The sequence below is a fragment of the Chiloscyllium punctatum genome, chromosome 5, assembly GCF_047496795.1.
Source record: "Chiloscyllium punctatum isolate Juve2018m chromosome 5, sChiPun1.3, whole genome shotgun sequence".
Taxonomy (NCBI): Eukaryota; Metazoa; Chordata; class Chondrichthyes; order Orectolobiformes; family Hemiscylliidae; genus Chiloscyllium; species Chiloscyllium punctatum.
In genome coordinates this window covers 137,145,569-137,165,957 of record NC_092743.1, presented here as the reverse complement: position 1 = coordinate 137,165,957, position 20,389 = coordinate 137,145,569, and the positions used below count along the sequence as shown (strand labels likewise).

The 20,389-nt window shown below is 42.2% G+C and overlaps 1 protein-coding gene across 4 annotated transcripts in view; it reads right to left on the bottom strand.

The window, feature by feature from the left end:
- slco5a1 (solute carrier organic anion transporter family member 5A1) overlaps positions 1–20,389 on the bottom strand; it is a 185,498-nt gene that overhangs the window by 61,863 nt on the left and 103,246 nt on the right. For 3 of the 4 annotated variants that reach the window (XM_072571473.1, XM_072571472.1, XM_072571475.1), the window contains exon 3: positions 6,453–6,667. The exons of the other annotated variant lie outside the window; for it this stretch is intronic. In XM_072571473.1, coding sequence (XP_072427574.1) covers positions 6,453–6,667 — 215 coding nt within the window. The remainder of the gene's footprint in view (positions 1–6,452; positions 6,668–20,389) is intronic. 4 annotated transcript variants of the gene reach the window in all.

The following is a 20,389-nucleotide window of genomic DNA, read 5'->3' as shown; positions in this document are numbered from 1 at the left end:
ACACGATAAACACAAGGTAATGCACAGACTGTGCACCACACTATAAACACAGGGTAATACACAGACTGTGCTCCACACTATAAACACAGGATAATGCACAGACTGTGCTCCACACTATAAACACAGGGCAATGCACAGACTGTGCACCACACTATAAACACAGGGTAATACACAGACTGTGCTCCACACTATAAACACAGGGCAATGCACAGACTGAGCACCACACTATAAACACAGGGCAATGCACAGACTGTGCACCACAATATAAACACAGGGTAATGCACAGACTGTGCATCACACTATAAACACAGGGTAATGCACAGACTCTGCACCACAATATAAACACAGGGCAATGCACAGAGTGTGCTCCACACTATAAACACAGGGCAATGCACAGACTGTGCACCACAATATAAACACAGGGCAATGCACAGACTGTGCACCACACTATAAACACAGGGCAATGCACAGACTGTGCTCCACACTATAAACACAGGGTAATGCACATACTGTGCACCACACAATAAACACAGGATTATGCAAAGAGTGCGCTCCACACTATAAACACAGGGTAATTCATAGACTGTGCACCACACTATAAACACAGGATTAAGCAAAGAGTGTGCTCCACACTATAAACACAGGGTAATGCACAGACTGTGCACCACACAATAAACACAGGGTAATGCACAGACTGTGCACCACACTATAAACACAGGGTAATGCACAGACTGTGCACCACACTATAAACACAGGGTAATGCACAGACTGTGCACCACACTATAAACACAGGGTAATACACAGACTGTGCACCACACTATAAACACAGGGTAATGCACAGACTGTGCTCCACACTATAAACACAGGGTAATGCACAGACTGTGCACCACACTATAAACACAGGGTAATGCACAGACTGTGCACCACACAATAAACACAGGATTAAGCAAAGAGTGTGCTCCACACTATAAACACAGGGTAATGCACATACTGTGCACCACACAATAAACACAGGGTAATGCACAGACAGTGCCCCACACTATAAACACTGGGTTATGCACAGACTGTGCTCCACACTATAAACACAGGGTAATGCACAGACTGTGCACCACATAATAAACACAGGATAATGCACAGACTGTGCACCACACTATAAACACAGGATAATGCACAGACTGTGCACCACACTATAAACACAGGGTTAAGCAAAGAGTGTGCTCCACACTATAAACACAGGGTAATGCACATACTGTGCACCGCACAATAAATACAGGATTATGCAAAGAGTGTGCTCCACACTATAAACACAGGGTAATGCACAGACTGTGCACCACACAATAAACACAGGATTAAGCAAAAAGTTTGCTCTACACTATAAACACAGGGTAATGCACAGACAGTGCCCCACACTATAAACACTGGGTTATGCACAGACTGTGCTCCACACTATAAACACAGGGTAATGCACATACTGTGCACCACACTATAAACACAGGATAATGCACAGACTGTGCACCACACGATAAACACAGGATAATGCACAGACTGTGCACCACACTATAAACACAGGATAATGCACAGACTGTGCACCATACGATAAACACAGGGTAATGCACAGACTGTGCACCACACTATAAACACAGGGTAATGCACAGACTGTGCACCACACTATAAACACAGGATAATGCACAGACTGTGCACCACACTATAAACACAGGATAATGCACAGACTGTGCACCACAATATAAACACAGGATAATGCACAGACTGTGCACCACACTATAAACACAGGATAATGCACAGACTGTGCACCACACTATAAACACAGGATAATGCACAGACAGTGCACCACAATATAAACACAGGATAATGCACAGACTGTGCACCACACTATAAACACAGGATAATGCACAGACTGTGCACCACACTATAAACACAGGATAATGCACAGACAGTGCACCACAATATAAACACAGTATAATGCACAGACTGTGCACCACAATATAAACACAGGATAATGCACAGACTGTGCACCACACTATAAACACAGGGTAATGCACAGACAGTGCACCACAATATAAACACAGGATAATGCACAGACTGTGCACCACACTATAAACACAGGATAATGCACAGACTGTGCACCACACTATAAACACAGGATAATGCACAGACAGTGCACCACAATATAAACACAGGATAATGCACAGACTGTGCACCACACTATAAACACAGGATAATGCACAGACTGTGCACCACACTATAAACACAGGGTAATGCACAGACAGTGCACCACACTATAAACACAGGGCAATGCACAGACTGTGCACCACACTATAAACACAGGGTAATGCACAGACTGTGCACCACAATATAAACTCAGCAGTTATACTGCAGTAAATACTGAAGAGTATGAGGATGGCTTCAGATTTGAGAAATTATAGCTACAGGAAAATATTGAACTGGATGGGTTTTTTTCTTTAGAAAAAGGGCTGAGTCATGACTTGATAGAGGGTTTTAAAATTATGAATGTTATGGGCAGGGCAGATATGGAGGGAATGTTTCCATTCATGGAAGGATCCAAAACCATGAACCATGACTACAAGGTAGTTGCCAGTAAGTCCAAAGGAAAGCTAAGCAGGCACTCCTTTACTCAGCAAGTGGCTCGAATGTGGATCTTGCCACCACTGGAAATCTTTGAGGTGAATAGCTGAGATGTTTTCAAAATGCAATACATGACAGAATGGGAAATAGGAGGTTATGCCAAATCACTGAGGTGAGGTTGGTGGAATGGACGAAGACTCATGTGTAGTATAACCACCAGCAGAGACAGGTTTGGCTATTTCTGTGCTCCATATACATACAATGCTAAACCTTTGCCTCCCCATTCTCCCAGAGTTAGTGGTAGATAACCTCCTCCTCACTCAAATAAAAACACTGCAGTCAGCTTCCAGATGACCGTCCATTAGGTTTGCCACCCCTTATCCTAAAACTAATGTCCCATTTGAGGAAAGATCCTTTGTTTCTTTCCCATTACATTTCCTTTTAACCCCCCCCACCCCCCCTCTCTCTCTCTCTCTCTCTCTCCCCCCTTCACTGCCATCATTCCTTCCCTTCCCTGTGAATACTGTCTCTACCTGAATGTTGCTATCTGATGAGATTTTAGCCACTGGTCTGATCAGAAAAGAATTGCTGCTTACTTTCTGCAGCATTGGGATTCACTCCTGTTAGCAACAGGACTGCGATTAGGTTAGGGTTAATCTGCACAGACTTGTGAATGGTCCTCAAAACAGCCAGTATAAACACAGGACATTGGCATTATTAAATGTTTGGATAACACAGTTTAGCCGAGCATCGGGACCTTCTAATCTCATTCAGATAATCCGAAATTCAGATAATTCACATTCAGACAATCGAGGCTTCTCTGTATATTTGTGTGATCATAAATAATTTATTTGTTCGTACAGACAAGAGACATGAAATGGTGCAGTAAATGCTGTTCAATGACAGAATCAGATCAAAAGTTGTACAGTTCGTTTAGAGATTTGGCCCCAGCAGCCAATCCCACTGTCCAACTAGTGTGGCGTCAGTGGAGCCTTGGAGATGCACAATGCTCTGCTGCTTCCTGAGGATGAGGTTTCAGTAAAAACCGTGGAGATAAAATAACTCAAGCCTACTTTGTGAAGCAGCAGGGATTTTCTAACTCACATTGCTATTCACTCACCAGAGACTCATTAAGTGGAGCTTGAGAATTTTACAATTTACAATTTTGCTGCACAATAGGGCATTAATGGAAATCTCTCCAGTAGCAACAAGAATTAGTTTGAAAGTAGCTGTGCAATGGAACAGCAGCATACACCTTCCATGTATGATTCCTCATATCGTGGGTTCCCAGTTTCAATCTAATCATCAGGAAATGTGATAAATTGGGCTCCCCATACCAGAAAGGAAGATAACATTAAGAACTGAGTCTTGCCTGCATGAAAAGTATGTGGATAAATGCATGTACTATATACTGACTGTATTTTATAACAGTTCAATTCTGTTCACCACTTACATACAATGGAAAATTGACTTCTTTTCAAACTTCACCTGAAATACTTAAACACAACTTATTACATCTGAACTATTAATTTTCAGATGTCCAACATGTAACATTTCATGAAATACAGACTAAAAACACCACCAGAATACAAAATATAGCAAAGAAAACATTAAATAAATATGCAGCGTTTTGTTTACACGGTATGTTTCTCGCAAACATTTTTCAGCAAAAGGGCACTGAAATGTTGTTCATCAACAATGCAAACAAATCGACAATTTGTTTAAAATGAATCTCAAATCTAAATGTCATCTGTTACAATGGTACAATTTGAAAGTGGGTGCAAGAACAGACCCAGAGGTATTTGGAAGTGTTAAGTTTGGCAAGAAAATGAACAAAATGCATCATGTTGATGGCTTTATAAATAGAAGAAAAGAGTACAATGGAAGGAATAAAAGATTTGATTAGCCTTGAATTGGAATACTGTGTTCAATTCTGGGCACCATACATTAGGGAAGGATGTCAAAACCTTAGTCAGGGAGCAATTAAACATGGTATGAGGGGAAAAAAAATTAACCCAGCAAGTTTTTGGAATGAAAAGGAAAATCTTGAAAGAATGATGCAATCAAATTCAAACATAAGTTTTAAAGTGAATTGAGCAGATATTGTGAAAAACTAAATTTGTACACAATGGATCAAAAGTAGGGTAGTGTGATTAGTTAGCTAGCTTTAGAAAAGGGTTGTCGAATGAACAAAAGACCGAGTGGCTTCCGTCTGTACCATATGGGAAGGCACAATAGCAATCCATAATCGCAGGCAAACGTTCTATGACTTTGAATTCCATTTTGGCAGATGCAGAAATTTGAAATAAATTAAAAGCTTGAGTAAAAGCCGACCCAGTGGTGACCATGAAGCCACTTTTGATTGTCCTTAAAAGCCATCCTAGTTCACTAATGTAGAGAATGCAATCTGTCTTCCTTACCTGGTGTGGCCGACATGCAACGCTACGACTCACAACAATGTGGTTGACTCTTAATTGCCCACTGAGCAAATAGGAACAGGCAGTACATGCCTGGCCTGCATTGCCCACATCCCATGAATAAATAAATAAAATCATGACTTTTTGATTACTCTGGCAACGTTTTGTTGACATACCTTGTTGAGGTTATAGACTTATCCATGGATGGAATAATGCGAGGCCAATATCCCATCTCCAAGTCACTCTTTATTTACACGTGCATAGAAATTGACACTAGCCCTGCTTCTTCGGAGCCAGCTCTCAGAGCGAACAGAATCTATGACACTCCTGTTTATGTCTGACAGCCAGGACTCCTTGATTGGACCAGCTTAACAGCCCTAATCAGGGACTCATATTCTATGAGGTCCATCTGGCTGACCTCATTATAATCACTGCATAATGTAATATCAGGTAGAAAATATGAACATTTAAGTGAAGAAGGAACTAATAAAAATATCTACAAAAAGAAAGACACAAAATGGGTGAAAGAGAATGGAAGTAAAGGAGCATGATCAGATAAACAAACAACAAAATAAAGTGGGTGAGGAGAGAGACAACAGAAACTAAGAAAGGAGGAAGGATTGCAAATAAATAGGAAGAGAGAAAGGAAAGGTAAAAGGAGAGACTGGAAAAGCACAGAAACAAAAGAGCAATAAATGAAGCCTTGGATTTTTGACAATCATTTGTGGATATGTAGTAAAGTAAAAATGCATCATAGTCAATTTTGTGAAAAGCTTTCAGAAATTCAATTTGCTGAATTTGTCAATATATAGAATCCTGGAGGTATTTGCATCACACATTCAGAAAACTACTCTGCCGTTCTAAGGATGGTCCAAAAACAATTCATGTCCAAAAAAAAATCATTCTTAGAGCATACTTCACAAGACACAGGCCATTCAAGTCCGCAGTAACAGTGAAGCATTTATCTTTTTGACAAGCTCTCAAAACCCAGTCGTGTTTGTCACAGATGTAACATTCTTCATTTGGATGAAGGGGGTTCATTTTCACTGCCATTTCTTTTGAAAATGATTGTCTAATGCTTAAACAGTCTCACAATTCTCTACCAATTAGGGGCTCTCTTACTCTCCTGTACGAATAACTAATAAGGTGGTGATCATGGAATAAACTGTAGCTTAACAACAGAAGGGTATTAAACAGCTAATTTAAGAAATAACTAGTAATGTCAAATGACAAGTGGATATTAATGAGCTAATACTTATTCACTAATTTCTAATTTAGTTACAGAAAGAACTAAAATTATTGCAATAACTCCTGTTACTACCTGTAATACGGAGTACACATAATTAATGAACAATTTACATGTGAAAAATACAACCCAATTAAGCTAAATGGGCTGATAACTGCACAAAATAAAGTGTTGAACACACCCACCTTTAATGTCCTTTCCAAAAGCCATTGAGGAAGCGACTGTACTCTTTCTAGGTTCTTTGCTGTCGGATTTCTCTTTCATCATCTCATCATTATTTGAATCACCCGAGCCCATTTTCTTATTCTTCTTCTGTCGAGGTGGTAGTTTTTGGGGGAAAGTGAACATTGGCACTATAACTAAGAGCATGGCAATCGCGCAAAGCAAAAATCCACTCCACCTGCAAGATTATTATAGGGGTGTGGGGAAGACCAGGGAGAGAAATAGAACGTAAACATGTGATGAGAATTTGTCTTTGTGGTGCTGTGAGACACAAATCGACTCTATAATAGGCTATAGATCTAGAATTTCATGAATAAGAAAGGGGAAATGTTACTGTCTCAAATCACATAAAGTTCAAACCTACATGATCTGTACAGAACATGCCAGTTCAAAGGAAGCAATAGGTAGCCTTTGATCAGGCAGTGACACAGTGCAACACAAGACTATTTATTTTTTAGAAATAACAAGCAATATGCTGAAAACTCTGGCCATGGTAATCATCCCAACTGGAAATCCAAAGGTAACCCACTGCAGCCATTTCAAGGTCAATCAGCCATTTCAAGGTCAATGGTCTTTACAATTCGGTCATGATGTGTTGTAGCCCTAATTTAATCCCTAATTCTCTGGGAGAAGTTGGCACAAGTGTCTTTTGTAATTTGCCGAAGACCTCAAGGTATAGGACATCCACAGGTGCTGTTAGGAAGGTGGTTCCAGGATTGGACTGAGCAACAGTGAGGGCACGGATGGGTGAAGCTTTGAGGAACTTGCAGGTGGTGCTGCCATAAAAACTGAAAATAAAGAATGTGATTGCTAGGTCAGACACGCCTATGAGGAGTAACAGAGTTAGTAGCTGGAATGAGCCCTCCCAAGAAGCCGGCGAAAGTGAGGACTGCAGATGCAAGAGATTAGAGTCAAGATTAGAGTGGTGCTGGAAAAGCACAGCAAAAGGTCAGGCAGCATCCGAGGAGCAGGAAAATTGATATTTCGGACAAAAGCCCTTCATCATTCCTGAAGTGCTTTTGCCCAAAATGTTTATTTCCTGCTCCTCAGATACTGCTTGACCTGCTGTGCTTTTCCAGCACCACTCTAATCTCCCCTCCCAATAAGTGCGGGCTTGTTGTGGGAAGGACTAATCATGGGAGAGATACCTGTTCTCCTCTTGCCACCTCAATAATTGAGTCAGAAGGCCCATGGCTGATCTTCCTTTCCTATAGGTACTGATGGAGGAACCAGGAAGCCTGCCACCAGGTCTATGGGATGGCTGCTGTAGGTGAGGGCACAGAAAAGGCTTTCAGTCAACCCCTCTTCCCTTGCCCCCTGTTACGACATGGGGTAAACCCCTCTGCTAATTTAAACCAGTCACACAGAAAAGATTCACAGCATGCTGTAACCTGTTAAAATTCAAGAGGCAAAGAACTATCCCAGAGGTCACTATTTAAGTCCAACAGAGAATATAAAACCAACAACTATTGACAACTCCTTTCTCTTAAACCTACCTTTTACCTCCCACTCTACAATACTACTCCGATTTTTAAAAATCCGATTAAGATTTACAAAATAAAAATCACATTTCAAAACCAATCAGCTTTGCCAATTCTTCTTTGTAGATTCTCCCCAGGTCAGCCTCGATGTTCTGCTGTGCAATCCCCCACAGACAGGTACCTTTCAGAGAGCTCTTCAGCTAACAGTCTACATTTGCTGGTCCATGGCAGTTCTCTCCCTAACTGTTCAAAATGTCTAGTTTTGTACACCAAAACATTGGATTGTTTCATTGGTTTTAATATTATCAAAATATTAAATTCAAATATGGTTGGATTTCGGTATCTTGGGACATAATTCAAACTGAATTTGAATTTGTTTTTGTTTCATGGCAATCCATCTGCTGCAATTTGTTTTGACCAAGTGTTACATTGTTACCTTGTTCAGGACATCCTGTTCTTTGTCAGTCCTTCCTAGCTTTTCAACTCTCTTAAAGATACAGTACACCTCCACACCTTCATAACACCCCAACCCACAATACCATAAAAGATGCACTCCCCTTCTCACCAGCCCACACCTTCATGACTGTGCAGCCCAGGCAACCATCTAGATCCCATTATCTGACCACTTCCAATTGGCCAGCAGCTTATGGCAGGCAGGACGTCTCTGGCCAAGTAGCCAATTGGTCATGTAGCATGCCTGTCAGCTCTCAGGTGACTGATTTGTTTGACACATGGGCTTTCTCACTGATGGAGGTCTGGTTAGTTGGTCAACTATAAAGACATCCACTCCCAAATTGTTGCAAAAAACAATAAATCCCAGCCAAATGTTTCAGGGTCAGAATGAGGCTGGAGCTCTTCATTCCCATCAGCACAACAGGGAGGGGTGGCTATTGTTGGTACTGTAGCTGCTGTAGACATGGTATAAATACTGGGCATACACCACCACTGAAATTCATATCCCACATGATTCACTTATCATCTTGGAAGAATATCATTTTGGTTTGATGGCTGTATCCTACTTGTATAGAACAGCACTTGTGTTGCTATGGCCTGATACTTCAAGGGTTGCTTAAATCTTTGGGACCCCTTCTTCTTTAGAGTAGTGAGGTATTCAGTGAGTAACAATCTGATTAGGGTAGCCATTATACTACAGGATGACTCTGATGTGCCTTAGTTTGGCATTCTGTTACATGAAGTAAATAGTGTGAGTCTTACTTACAGGGTCACCGATAAGGCTGACCATATAGAGCATAGAGCTGTAGGAATCCCAAAGCATTAATTATTCTGCAAAAGAGAGTGGTTGGCAGTATCTACGAGTGGGGCTCTCCCCCAGCTCATCAGGGAAAGGGTTCATTTCTGACTGGTCCATTTCAAAAGTGAAGTTGAACATAGACGGACCCTTTCCTTACACAGACAGTGTAAGGAAATTTTGTTTGCAGTTGCAGTTTCCAATAAAGCAAACGTGTCATGTACACATCAACAATATGCAAGGGGTAGGAGGTTAGGAGTCATTCCATAGAAGACACGTTTCTCATGGGAACTAATGTAAAAGTTATTGAAAGCGGGATGGAGAGGGGATGCCTGGCAGTACCATTTATCTGGACGTATGTGGTGTCATTACAGCTGATCCCAACTGCATGTGTTGCTAGGTTAGTTAGCTCATGTGTACAGATTCAGTCAATGGTAGCAAATTTAGAACACCACAATACAGTGCTGTGGTGCAAATATGCATGCACTCTTAAGTGCTACATTAGTGAATAAATTAGCAAAGTTGAATATGCACATATACAGGACATTGTTATTGAAATGCAAATCCTGTACTATCTTTGCACAAGAGTCGTTCACCATGTAAATGGGGAACCTGTGCAGAGCTGATTGTAGCAACTTGCACAATCACTCAGTCAATTCATGCTATGTAGAACAAGTCATAGAAAGACAGGTATAAAGTAACATGATGCTTGCATGTCTTAGAGACCATGCGAATGAAGAATATTAGATATTACATCACCCAGCAGCATTACTCCTGCATAAATCCAACTAAAATTAATTTAACTTGCTTTTAAGCGAGATTTGGGGCCATGCTCAATGAAGGGATTAATGGAGATTAACCTGGACTCGGCATTAAGAGCAGTGTGCCTTTTCTCAATATTGCCATGCTCATTATGGATGGCTATTCCAATCTCTCTGTCAGATGTAAGAAGTGGGGGAGGTGTGCCATACTATGAATTGGGATCATGAAGGTTAGAGGCCAGTTTTAGTGTGTTTCTGGGGAAAAGAGGTTCCATTCCACAAATGATCCCCGGCTGAAAGTCTCTGCAATCTCTGTTTGAATCTCTGTTTGAATGTGACTAATTGTGCTCCAAGCACAGTTTCATTTCGAAAAAATTGTTGTTCCTCTTGAGATAAACAGTTTTTGCAATGCGGTCCCGATCAGTACAATATCATGTCTTTTCTTCTTCAACGATATTAAAAACAGCTCTTAACTAAAAATGATGTCCTCACTTTTCAAGACTTGTTTCTTACAAGTGTCTAACTACCATGCCAACCAATAGGATGTTAAACTGGCATCAATGCTTTAACTCCAAACGTCAGCTTGCTAGCATTTCTCAAAGAAAAGCTTTGTTTTCATCCAAACTGAAGGCCGTGAGTATCACCCGATGTAGGTTAGTTAGAAGGTGCGATTCAAGGTCATCAGAACCACAGGTCTGTTCAAGGGTCATGCCAAAAGATGTTAAAACCAATTACATCATTTGAAAGACAGGTCTGGAGGCTGTCAGACCCAGTGCAGCTGCATGCGTGAGGTGGCACGGTGACACATCGGTTAACACTGCAGCCTCACAGCAGCAGGGATCTGGATTTGATTCCACTCTCCGGGTCTGTGTGGACTTTGCACATTCTCCCCATGTCTTCAAGGGTTTCCTCTGGTTGCTCCGGTTTCTTCCCACAAGCCAAAGATAAACAGGTTAGGTGAACTGGCCATGGGAAATGCAGTTGTACAAGGATAGGATAAGGAGTTGGGTCTGGATGGGATGCTGTTCAGAGAGTCAGTGTAGACTCGATGGGCTGAATGGCCTGCTCCTACACTATAGGGATTCTATGTATTAATCAGCTGTTATATCTTCACATTTTACGTAGTGTACAACAATTAAAATTACAAAAGTGTTTAATATTTGTTTCAAAAGCTTTATTTCCCTAAAAGAACCTTCTACAAGGACAGCTTATATTCAAGATATGTTAAGACTGGTTGTTGCTACGGTCCTTCTAATATGAAGGAGAATATTCCCTGGTGTGAAGGCATAAACTGGCTTTAATTAAACATTCGTGACGAAGTATTTGTGGAATTTCTGAAAAAAGAAATAGGAAGTGAATTTAGAATGTGATGTGCTTCAGTTCAAGTTTATTTTAAAATGGGATTTGGGATAAACTTTATAATTTTATTATAATTTTGCCTATCCCTTTAACACACCACCCTGTTCCCTGGCCAAACTCTCTGCCTCAGGATTGCTGCAGTGCTCAAGCAAAGCTCAGTGCAAACTGGAAGAACAGCCCCTCATTTTCCACTTGAGAACTCTGCAGCCTTCTGGACTTAATACTGAGTTCAACAATTTTAGGGGTGGAGCTCTCCTCCCTGACCTATCACCTTCATCCCCTCCCCCACCCACCCATTGTACTCTATGCTACTTTTTCCCCACCCCAACCCTCCTCCAGCTTATCTCTCCACGCTTCAGGCTCACTGCTGTTATTCCTGATGAAGGGCTTTTGCCCGAAACGTCGATTTTGAAGCTCCTTGGATGCTGCCTGAACTGCTGTGCTCTTCCAGCACCACTAATCCAGAATCTACCTTCTCATATGTCATTACCCCAATACCCACACACCAGGCCTTGTGATCACATGGTCTGCTATTACACACCATCCATCGTTAGCCACTAATTGTCCAATAGTAGCCATTCATTCTGTTATGGACCAAGCCAGACCTCTTCAAAACATTTCAAGAAGGTAGATCAGACCCTAATGCTTCTCATTGTTTTAAGCAAGTGTAGACTAGATATTCTAGGGGTGATGCAGCTGGTCAAACCACTCAGTTTTAAACAAAAGAGAATTTATTTACAGACTACTGAATGAAACATAAGCAAAAAAAAAAGCAGAATTTAAACTAAGAACTATTTGAAAACCTGACCGACACAATATCTCCCACAAGTTAACAAAGAGCATTTGGGATTTCGTGCCATATACCACAAACATACCCCTCGGCAAGAAGGTAAATTCAAACAGAGATTGCAGAGACTTTCAGCCGGGGATCATTTGTGGAATGGAACCTCTTTTCCCCAGAAGCTTCTCAGAGTCTCCAGCTAAAACTAAACCAAACTAGGAAAATCCCTGAACTGGGAGAACTGACCACTCCCCTTTCATTGTACCAGCATTTTTTTAAAAAAACCCTAAAAGCCCTTTTCCCTGATTGTTGCCTCAGGCAGTATCTGTTAGCTGTAATCAAAGTGCCCGAAACCCAGACAAATTGGAACCTCTACCTTTTACAACCCCTTTTGGAAAAAAACCAAGGACAACATAACCTTGTTAAAAGTGCAGCATCATCACTATTCATCTAGGCTGATTATGATCCTTTCCTTTGCCCATCCAACTATTCTTCACTCCCTTTGGACCCTGTCCCCACCTATCATTTACTCCTTATCCCTATCCCACATTCTACCTTCTGCATAAAAACCAACATTTTCCTTATTACCATCAGTTCTGAGGAAGGGAGACCGGACCAAAACATTTAACTGATTCCGCTCCACGGAATGCTGCCATCCTGACTGAGCCTTTCCAGCAATTTCTGTTTTTGTTTCTGATTTCTGGCGTCTTCAGTACTTTCGGATTTTATGGGGCATAATTTTACTTGGGTATACTATTGTGATGTATGATTTGGGCCATTGGCCTATTGCTTTGTAGAAGTTTTTTGTATTTTCATCCAATAAAATGAGGATGCCATCAACCTTATAGCAAAGTCCACATTTACATTTGAGGAGGGACATGATTGTTCAGTGAGCAATTGTGAATATTGCACTGGAGGCAATATGCTGACTTTGCCTCTTTTTTGCTTTGGATGGTTTCTTGGTTGTAAACAGAGAAAAATTGAGCAATGAGTTATCTAAAACTGCCTGCCAGCACTTTGCTTCCAAAACTCAACAGTGACTTCAGCCCCTGGAATGCAGTACAACCTCAATTATCTGAACATCAATTATCTGAATTTTGGATTATCTAAACAAGATCTCAAAATGGCATTAGGCAACTCAACATTCAGTTATCAATTAAGCCGCATTATGATGTGTATTGCCAGATAACTGAAGCATGTTCAGATACCCAGCACTCATAAATTACTGTTTCGGGCAAAAGCCCTTCATCACTTTTATTCCTGATTAAGGGCTTTTGCCTGAAACGTCGATTTCGCTGCTCGTTGGATGCTGCCTGAATTGCTGTGCTCTTCCAGCACCACTGATCCAGAATTTGGTTTCCAGCATCTGCAGTTATTGTTTTTACCTCATAAATTACCGTTTGTTTACAATCTGATCAGTTATCTGAATAATCAATTATCCAAACAAAATACTCCCCGTCCATCTCATTCGGATAACCGAGGTGTACACACAAATCCACTGGTTCATTGGGACCCCTACTTAATGACCAAGGCAGCATAACACCTGAGAGTCGAGAGTGTGTTGCTGGAAAAGCACAGCAGGTCAGCCAGCATCTGTGGAGCAGGGGAATCAACGTTTTGTGCATACGCCCTTCATAATACCTGAGAGGGTGAGATAACTGAATGAAGGCAATAGTGACTGACCATTTCTTTTTTTGAAGGCTGAGAAGGGGTTGTGATATTTGGAAACAATTTACATCCTATATACTTCTCATGTTTACCGTGTGCAGGTTGAATCAAGGGGGAAGTAATGAGTTTCCCCAAGGCGGTGTATCATTTTGTTTTAATGACTAGGTTTTGAAGTATTGAAAGATTTAAATGAGATGAGTAAAGCAATGCAGAAATGTTCCCAAGCTGAGCTGCAGATGCCAAATCAAGAGGGTTTAATGACCTCAGAGGTCAGCCCTTTGAATTCTCCAATCATTGCACACTGGGAGGCTGCACAAAAGCTGTTGGAGAATTCCACACGAGACCGATTGTCGACTTGTAACCTGGATCGTCAAAGAAATCAGCTTCCTCAATGGCTGTTACAATTGCTACAGCTCTTGAATACAAGCAGCCTCAGGCGACCTCAGTTATAACGGTCTATCAGCTGTGGTCATTGTATCAAGAGGTTGACAGATGCTATGCTTAGGCAGGCATCTCAATTTATTATGTTCTCAAATGGTTGCCACAAAACAAACAGAGCGGTCTGTATCAGAGACAAATAGGATTCCACTGGCACACAGAGCTGTTAATTGTACTCAAGTAGCACTGAACATCCCCTTGAGAACCCTTCAATTTTAATAACCAGAAGGGGCTCCATTCACTGAGTTCATTGTATGCAAATGATTAGTGTTGGAAACTCAGCAGGCCTGGCAGTATCTGAGGAGCGAGAGTCAGTGGGTTTCCTCTGGGTGCTCTCATTTCCTCCCACAGTCCAAAGATGTGCAGGTTAGGTGAATTGGCCAAGCTAAATGGCCCATAGTGTTCAAGAATGTATAGGTTAAGTGCATTAAGTCAGGGGAAATGTACAGTATATAGCATAAGGGAATGGGTCTGGGTGGGTTACTCTTTAGAGGGTCTTTTTGGGCTAAAATGGCCTGTTTCCACACTGTCAAGATTCTATGACTAAGTTGATGCACTGTGCTATTCACGTGATATTTCACATAAGCGTATGTTCATTGACACTCTGTCCATAAAGCATTCTTCCATTACGCACAGAAACCCTGGTCCAAATCTCTTGTCTCCAGACATATGACACAGGACGCACATAAGGACTCTGCTAAAGACCCGATGTGCTGTCGCTGTGGGAGCTACCCAGCAGGTTTTAACTTCTGCCAGGTAATTTCTCATCTTCTGCTTTGTCATTCTTGCCCTAACTTAGCTTGACCAAGTTGGTGAGAAACGTTTTTTTGCATGTGCGTGCCAAGTTGAGACTAAGCTACCTAATCATATCTGTATGATCATTTTCTTCCAGCCATTCCATCTTCCATGTCAGTCAGAATCAGATTGTGCAAAAAGGGCTGAGTAAGACTCAGAGATCTAACTTCAAGAGCATTTCCATACATTAATAATGAGCTCCAAGGATGGCATAAGGCTATTTGCCACCCAAGGCAAAACATTAGCCCATTGCACCACAGTGTTCCATATTCCAGGAGACATTGAAGAAAGTAATGTCACAAAAGCAAGCAAGGAAGTAAAACCAAGATCAAAGAAAAAACAAGTCCTTGGCACCAAGGGATAGCCTTTGGGAGCAGGTTAAGGTGATGATGTATTGGGAATACAAACTCCCTGTTGTGGGAATACACCACAGCAGCAAGTGGATATGGATGAAAGCACTGCTGTTAGAATTCCAGTTGTGCTCTTTATTAAGAATGTTGCGAGTACTTTTGCAGGAAACTTTAAAAAAACAAATCACTGACCACCATCAGAGGTGAAGTGATTCTATTCCCCACTCACGCCCACCAACTGTTCCCTCAAATAAATTTAACCTTCACCAAACCCATTGCAGCCATCAAATTCACAAGCAATCAGCATTTTCCTCTCTTTGTTTTTCACTTTAGGAGGTTTGTTTTTGAGTGTAGAATGTTGCTTTCTGATATCAGCTCATCGTGTGGCAATGCCTTGGTGACAGTCATTGTATTTTCTTTCATCTTGCACACTGATGGGACTGATTTGTTTAAAATGACGGCTTTCAGTTCTAACTCCTTTTATGAGATTTTTTTCTGAACAATCATAACTCTCTTGTCACCATGCCTCCCCCCTCACCCTGCTCGTGAGTAACCAGATTCAAAAGGAGTTAGTGCTGGTCCTGATTGTGCCCCAAGCTTCCCGAGGTATTTGGTCTCAGAGCTCATCAGCTTTAAACCATCAAAATAGTGAGATTTGGAGACGCTGCTGTTGGACTGGGGTGAACAAAGTTAAAACTCACACAACATCAGGTTCTAGTCCAACAGGTTTATTTGGAAGCACTAGCTTTCAGAGCGCTGCTCCTTCAACCACCTGATGAAGGAGCAGCACTTCCAAATAAATCTGTTGGACTATTGCCTGGTGTTGTGTGATTTTTAACTTTGATATAGTGAGAGGCGGCATTGGATAAATCGCCAAAATGAGGGCTGCCACAAGTATAGAAACAGCAAAAGGAAGGTAAAAAGAAAATAACTCAGAGTTTTAAAAAATGAAGAAAAACTGATAGCTAAAATCTTTTTACATGAGATCTTCAGATTACCGATGAGGCATGGGCACAAAAGGAAAAAGAGGTTCAGCCAAAGTTGAACTTCCTTAAAGTTGCCTCCAATTGAAGCAAAAACTAGAGGGTAAGTTTTAACTTTTCCCACTCAGCGGAAATGAGATAGATTGATGGCAATTAAAACTGTCACAGTGACTTGCTCTCTCCAGCCCTGCTGTTTTTCCAAACATTTCACCAAGTATTTCCAAGCAGCACAGGCGTAGTGAGATGCAGCCCAAGTGCGGACACAGTTGGGGGAATTTTGGAGGCAGTGCAGGAATTTGGTGGAGAGGGGAAGAGGTGTCTTTCATTTGCTTTCTCAGTTCATAGTTTGTGGTGTCTTAATACATGACTAATTGAAGTCCTGGTTTGGGGGCCTAGCACAAATACAATGGCATTACAAGAAAATCATAAGTTCATCGGTTGGTAATAGCTACTCATTTGACTATCCGCTGTAGGTTACTTTTAGAGGAAAGTACCTCATGGAATGTTTACAAGATTTTTTTTTGGAACAGCTTGCGTTAGAGCTCACTAGGGAACAAGCAATTCTGGAATTGGTGATGTGTAATGAGGCAGACTTGATTAGCAAGCTTAAGGTGAAGGGACCCCGAAGGGCCAGTGATGATAATATGCAAGAATTCACCCTGCAGTTTGAGAGGGAGAAGCTGGAATCAGATGTAACAGTCTCACAACGGAGTAAAGGTAACTACAAAAACATGAGGGAGGAGATGGCCAGAGCTGATAGGAAGGGGAGCCCAGTAGGGAAGACATTGGAGCAACAATGGCAGGAGTATCTGGGGGTTATTTGGGAGGCACGGCAGAATTTCATCCCAAGGAAGAAGAAACCGACTAAAAGGATTTTGAGGCAACCCTGACTGACAAGGGAAGTCAGGGACAGCATAACAGCAAAAGAAAAAGCATACAATATGGTGAAGATTAGTGGGAAGCCTTGGGTTCAGAAAATATTTACAAGGATGTTGTCAGGGTTTGAGGGTTCGAGCTATGGGGAGAGGCTGAACGGGCTGGGGCTGTTTTCTCTGGAGCATCGGAGACTGAGGGATGACTTTATAGAGGTTTACAAAATCACGAGGGGCATGGTCAGAGTGAATAGACAAGGTTTTTCTCCAGGATAGGGGTTACCAAAACTAAAGGGCTTAGGGTGAGAGGGGAGAGATTTAAAAGGGACCTAAGCAGTGACAATTTCACGCAGATGAGGATGCATATATGGAATAAGCCGGCAGAGGAAGTAGTGCAGGCTGGTACAATTACACTAAAAAGGCATGGGTACATGAATAGGGAGGGTTTGGAGGATTATGGGCTTAATGCTGGGATTAGGTTAATTTAGGATATCTGGTCAGCATGGATGAGTTGGACCAAAGGGTCTGTTTCCGTGCTGTATGTCTCTGTGACTCTATGAATTTATTTACCAGCAGAGGACAATTTTAAAAAGCAGCAAAGTGGAGGAGCACATTACACATCACTAAATCCCGAATTGTCTGTTCCCTAGTGGGCACTACCATGAGCTGCTCCAAAATACCATCTCATAGTCATTCTACAATTTCCTTTTCCTGAGTTCCGACCAATCTGATTTTCCCAGCTGACCTGCATATTAAAGTCTCCATGATTATTGTAATAGTGCCTTTCTTATATGCCTTGTCTACCTCCTGATTTATTTTCTTCCCCAAATCCTGACCACCGCTATGGGGCCTGCACATAACTCCCATCAGGGTCTTTTTCCCTTTGTCGTTCCTCACAGAGATTCTACACCTTCTGATTCTACATCACTTCTTGCTATCGATTTTAATTCACTTCTAATGAACAAGGCAACCCGTCCCCTCTTGGTAGGATATGTATCCTCAGATTGTTAGTTCCCAGCCCTCATCCCCTTTGCAGCCACGACTCTGCGTTACATCCTACCTGCTAATTTCAATCTGCACTGTAAGCTCACTTGCCTTGTTTCGTATAAGGCATATATTTAAGTGCAACACCCTTAGTCCTGCCCCCATTCTCAAAGATGTCCGCTCATCTAGTGTGCCTGAAGTTCGATGCCTGACCCTTTCCATAATCTCTGTCCTAGTAATTGTTCTGGAAACTTGAATAACCTCTGCTGAGTCCTCCCCCTTTATCTTTTTCCATACGAAAGTCGGTGGAGTTGTAGACAGTGAGGAAGGATGTGGCAGGTTACAGCGGGATATAGAGAAGCTGCAGAGCTGGGCAGAAAGGTGGCAAATGGAGTTCAATGTAGCTAAGTGTGAGGTGATTCACTTTGGTAAGAGTAACAAAAAGATGGGGTACTGGGCTAATGGTCGGATACTTGGTAGTGTGGAAGAGCAGAGGGATCTTGGTGTCCATGTACACAGATCTCTGAAAGTTGCCACCCAGGTAAATAGTGCAGTGAAGAAGGCATATGGCGTACTGGCTTTTATTCGTAGAGGAATTTAGTTCCGGAGTCCTGAGGTCATGCTGCAGTTGTATAAGACTCTGGTGCGGCCGCATCTGGAATATTGTGTGCAGTTTTGGTCGCCATACTATAGGAAGGATGTGGAGGTACTGGAATGGGTGCAGAGGAAGTTTACCAGGATGTTGCCTGGTATGGTAGGAAGATCCTATGAGGAAAGGCTGAGGCACTTGGGGTTGTTTTCATTGGAGAAAAGAAGGTTTAGGGGTGACTTGATAGAGGTGTACAAGATGATTAGGGGGTTAGATAGGGTTGACAGTGAGAACCTTTTTCCACGTATGGAGTCAGCTATTACAAGGGGGCATAGCTTTAAATTAAGGGGGGATAGATATAGGACTGATGTTAGGGGTAGGTTCTTCACTCAGCGAGTCGTAAGTTCATGGAATGCCCTGCCAGTAGCAGTGGTGGACTCTCCCTCTTTATGGGTATTTAAGCGGGCATTGGATAGGTATATGGAGGATAGTGGGTTAGTGTAGGTTAGGTGGGCTTTGATCGGCGCAACATCGAGGGCCGAAGGGCCTGTACTGCGCTGTATTCTTCCATGTTCTATGTTCTATGTTCATACAATTGAACCCACCAGCACTCCCCCACCATAATTAATCCTATCCAGATGATTCATCCAGCGCATCAGAAGAGCTCACACATTCCCCAGTACCAGTGTCAATATTTTATGAATTCAAACTTGTTTCTCACACCCCAATCTTTGAGCCACGTTCAAATCTTGTTCAACCCATGCCAATTTGGTCATAGCTCAGGTAGTATTTCAGAGCGCAGTACAGGTTTGGTTCTGCTTTCTAATTCAGCCCCTAGCTGTTCATATTCCCTCAGCAGCACCTCTTTCCTCTTTCTCTTGATACCTTTGGTACCTACATGCGTCATAACAACTGGATATTTCCCGTCTCACTCCAAGTTCCTCCGCAGCCCAGGTGACATTTCCTAGGGGAGGACAAGGCAACCCGAGCTGACAAGGGAAGTGGGAAGATTAGTAGGAATCAAGGGAATTGGTAAGCCTTTAAAAACCAGCAGACAATAACAAAAAAATGAATAAGGCAGCAGAAGATGAAATATAAGTTAATCTAGCCAGTAATATAAAAGCAGACCGCATGATTGTTTTAAAAAGTTGTATAAAGGTAAGAGGGAGGCATGGAGGCACGTGAGGGCATGGAGAGGCATGTGGGTGGCAACGTGGCTCAGTGGTTAGCACTGCTGTCTCACAGCGGCAAGGACTTGGGTTCAATTCCACTATGTGTGTGGAGCGTGCACATCCTCCCTGGGTCTGCGTGGGTTTCCCACAGGTGCTTCGGTTTCCTCCCACAAGCCGAAGATGTGCAGGTTAGGTGGATTGGCCATGGGAAATTACCCTTGGTGTCCAGGGATGTGCAGGCTAGGTGGGTCATCCATGGGAAATGCAGGGTTACAGGGGATGCCCTTTGGTGGGTCAGTGTGAATTCAACGAATCAAATGGTCTGCTTCCACACTGTAGGGATTCTACGAAAGGCCCACTGGGCATTGGACCACTGGAAAAGTAGTAATGGGGAAAAAAGAAATGGCAAAAGAGTTGA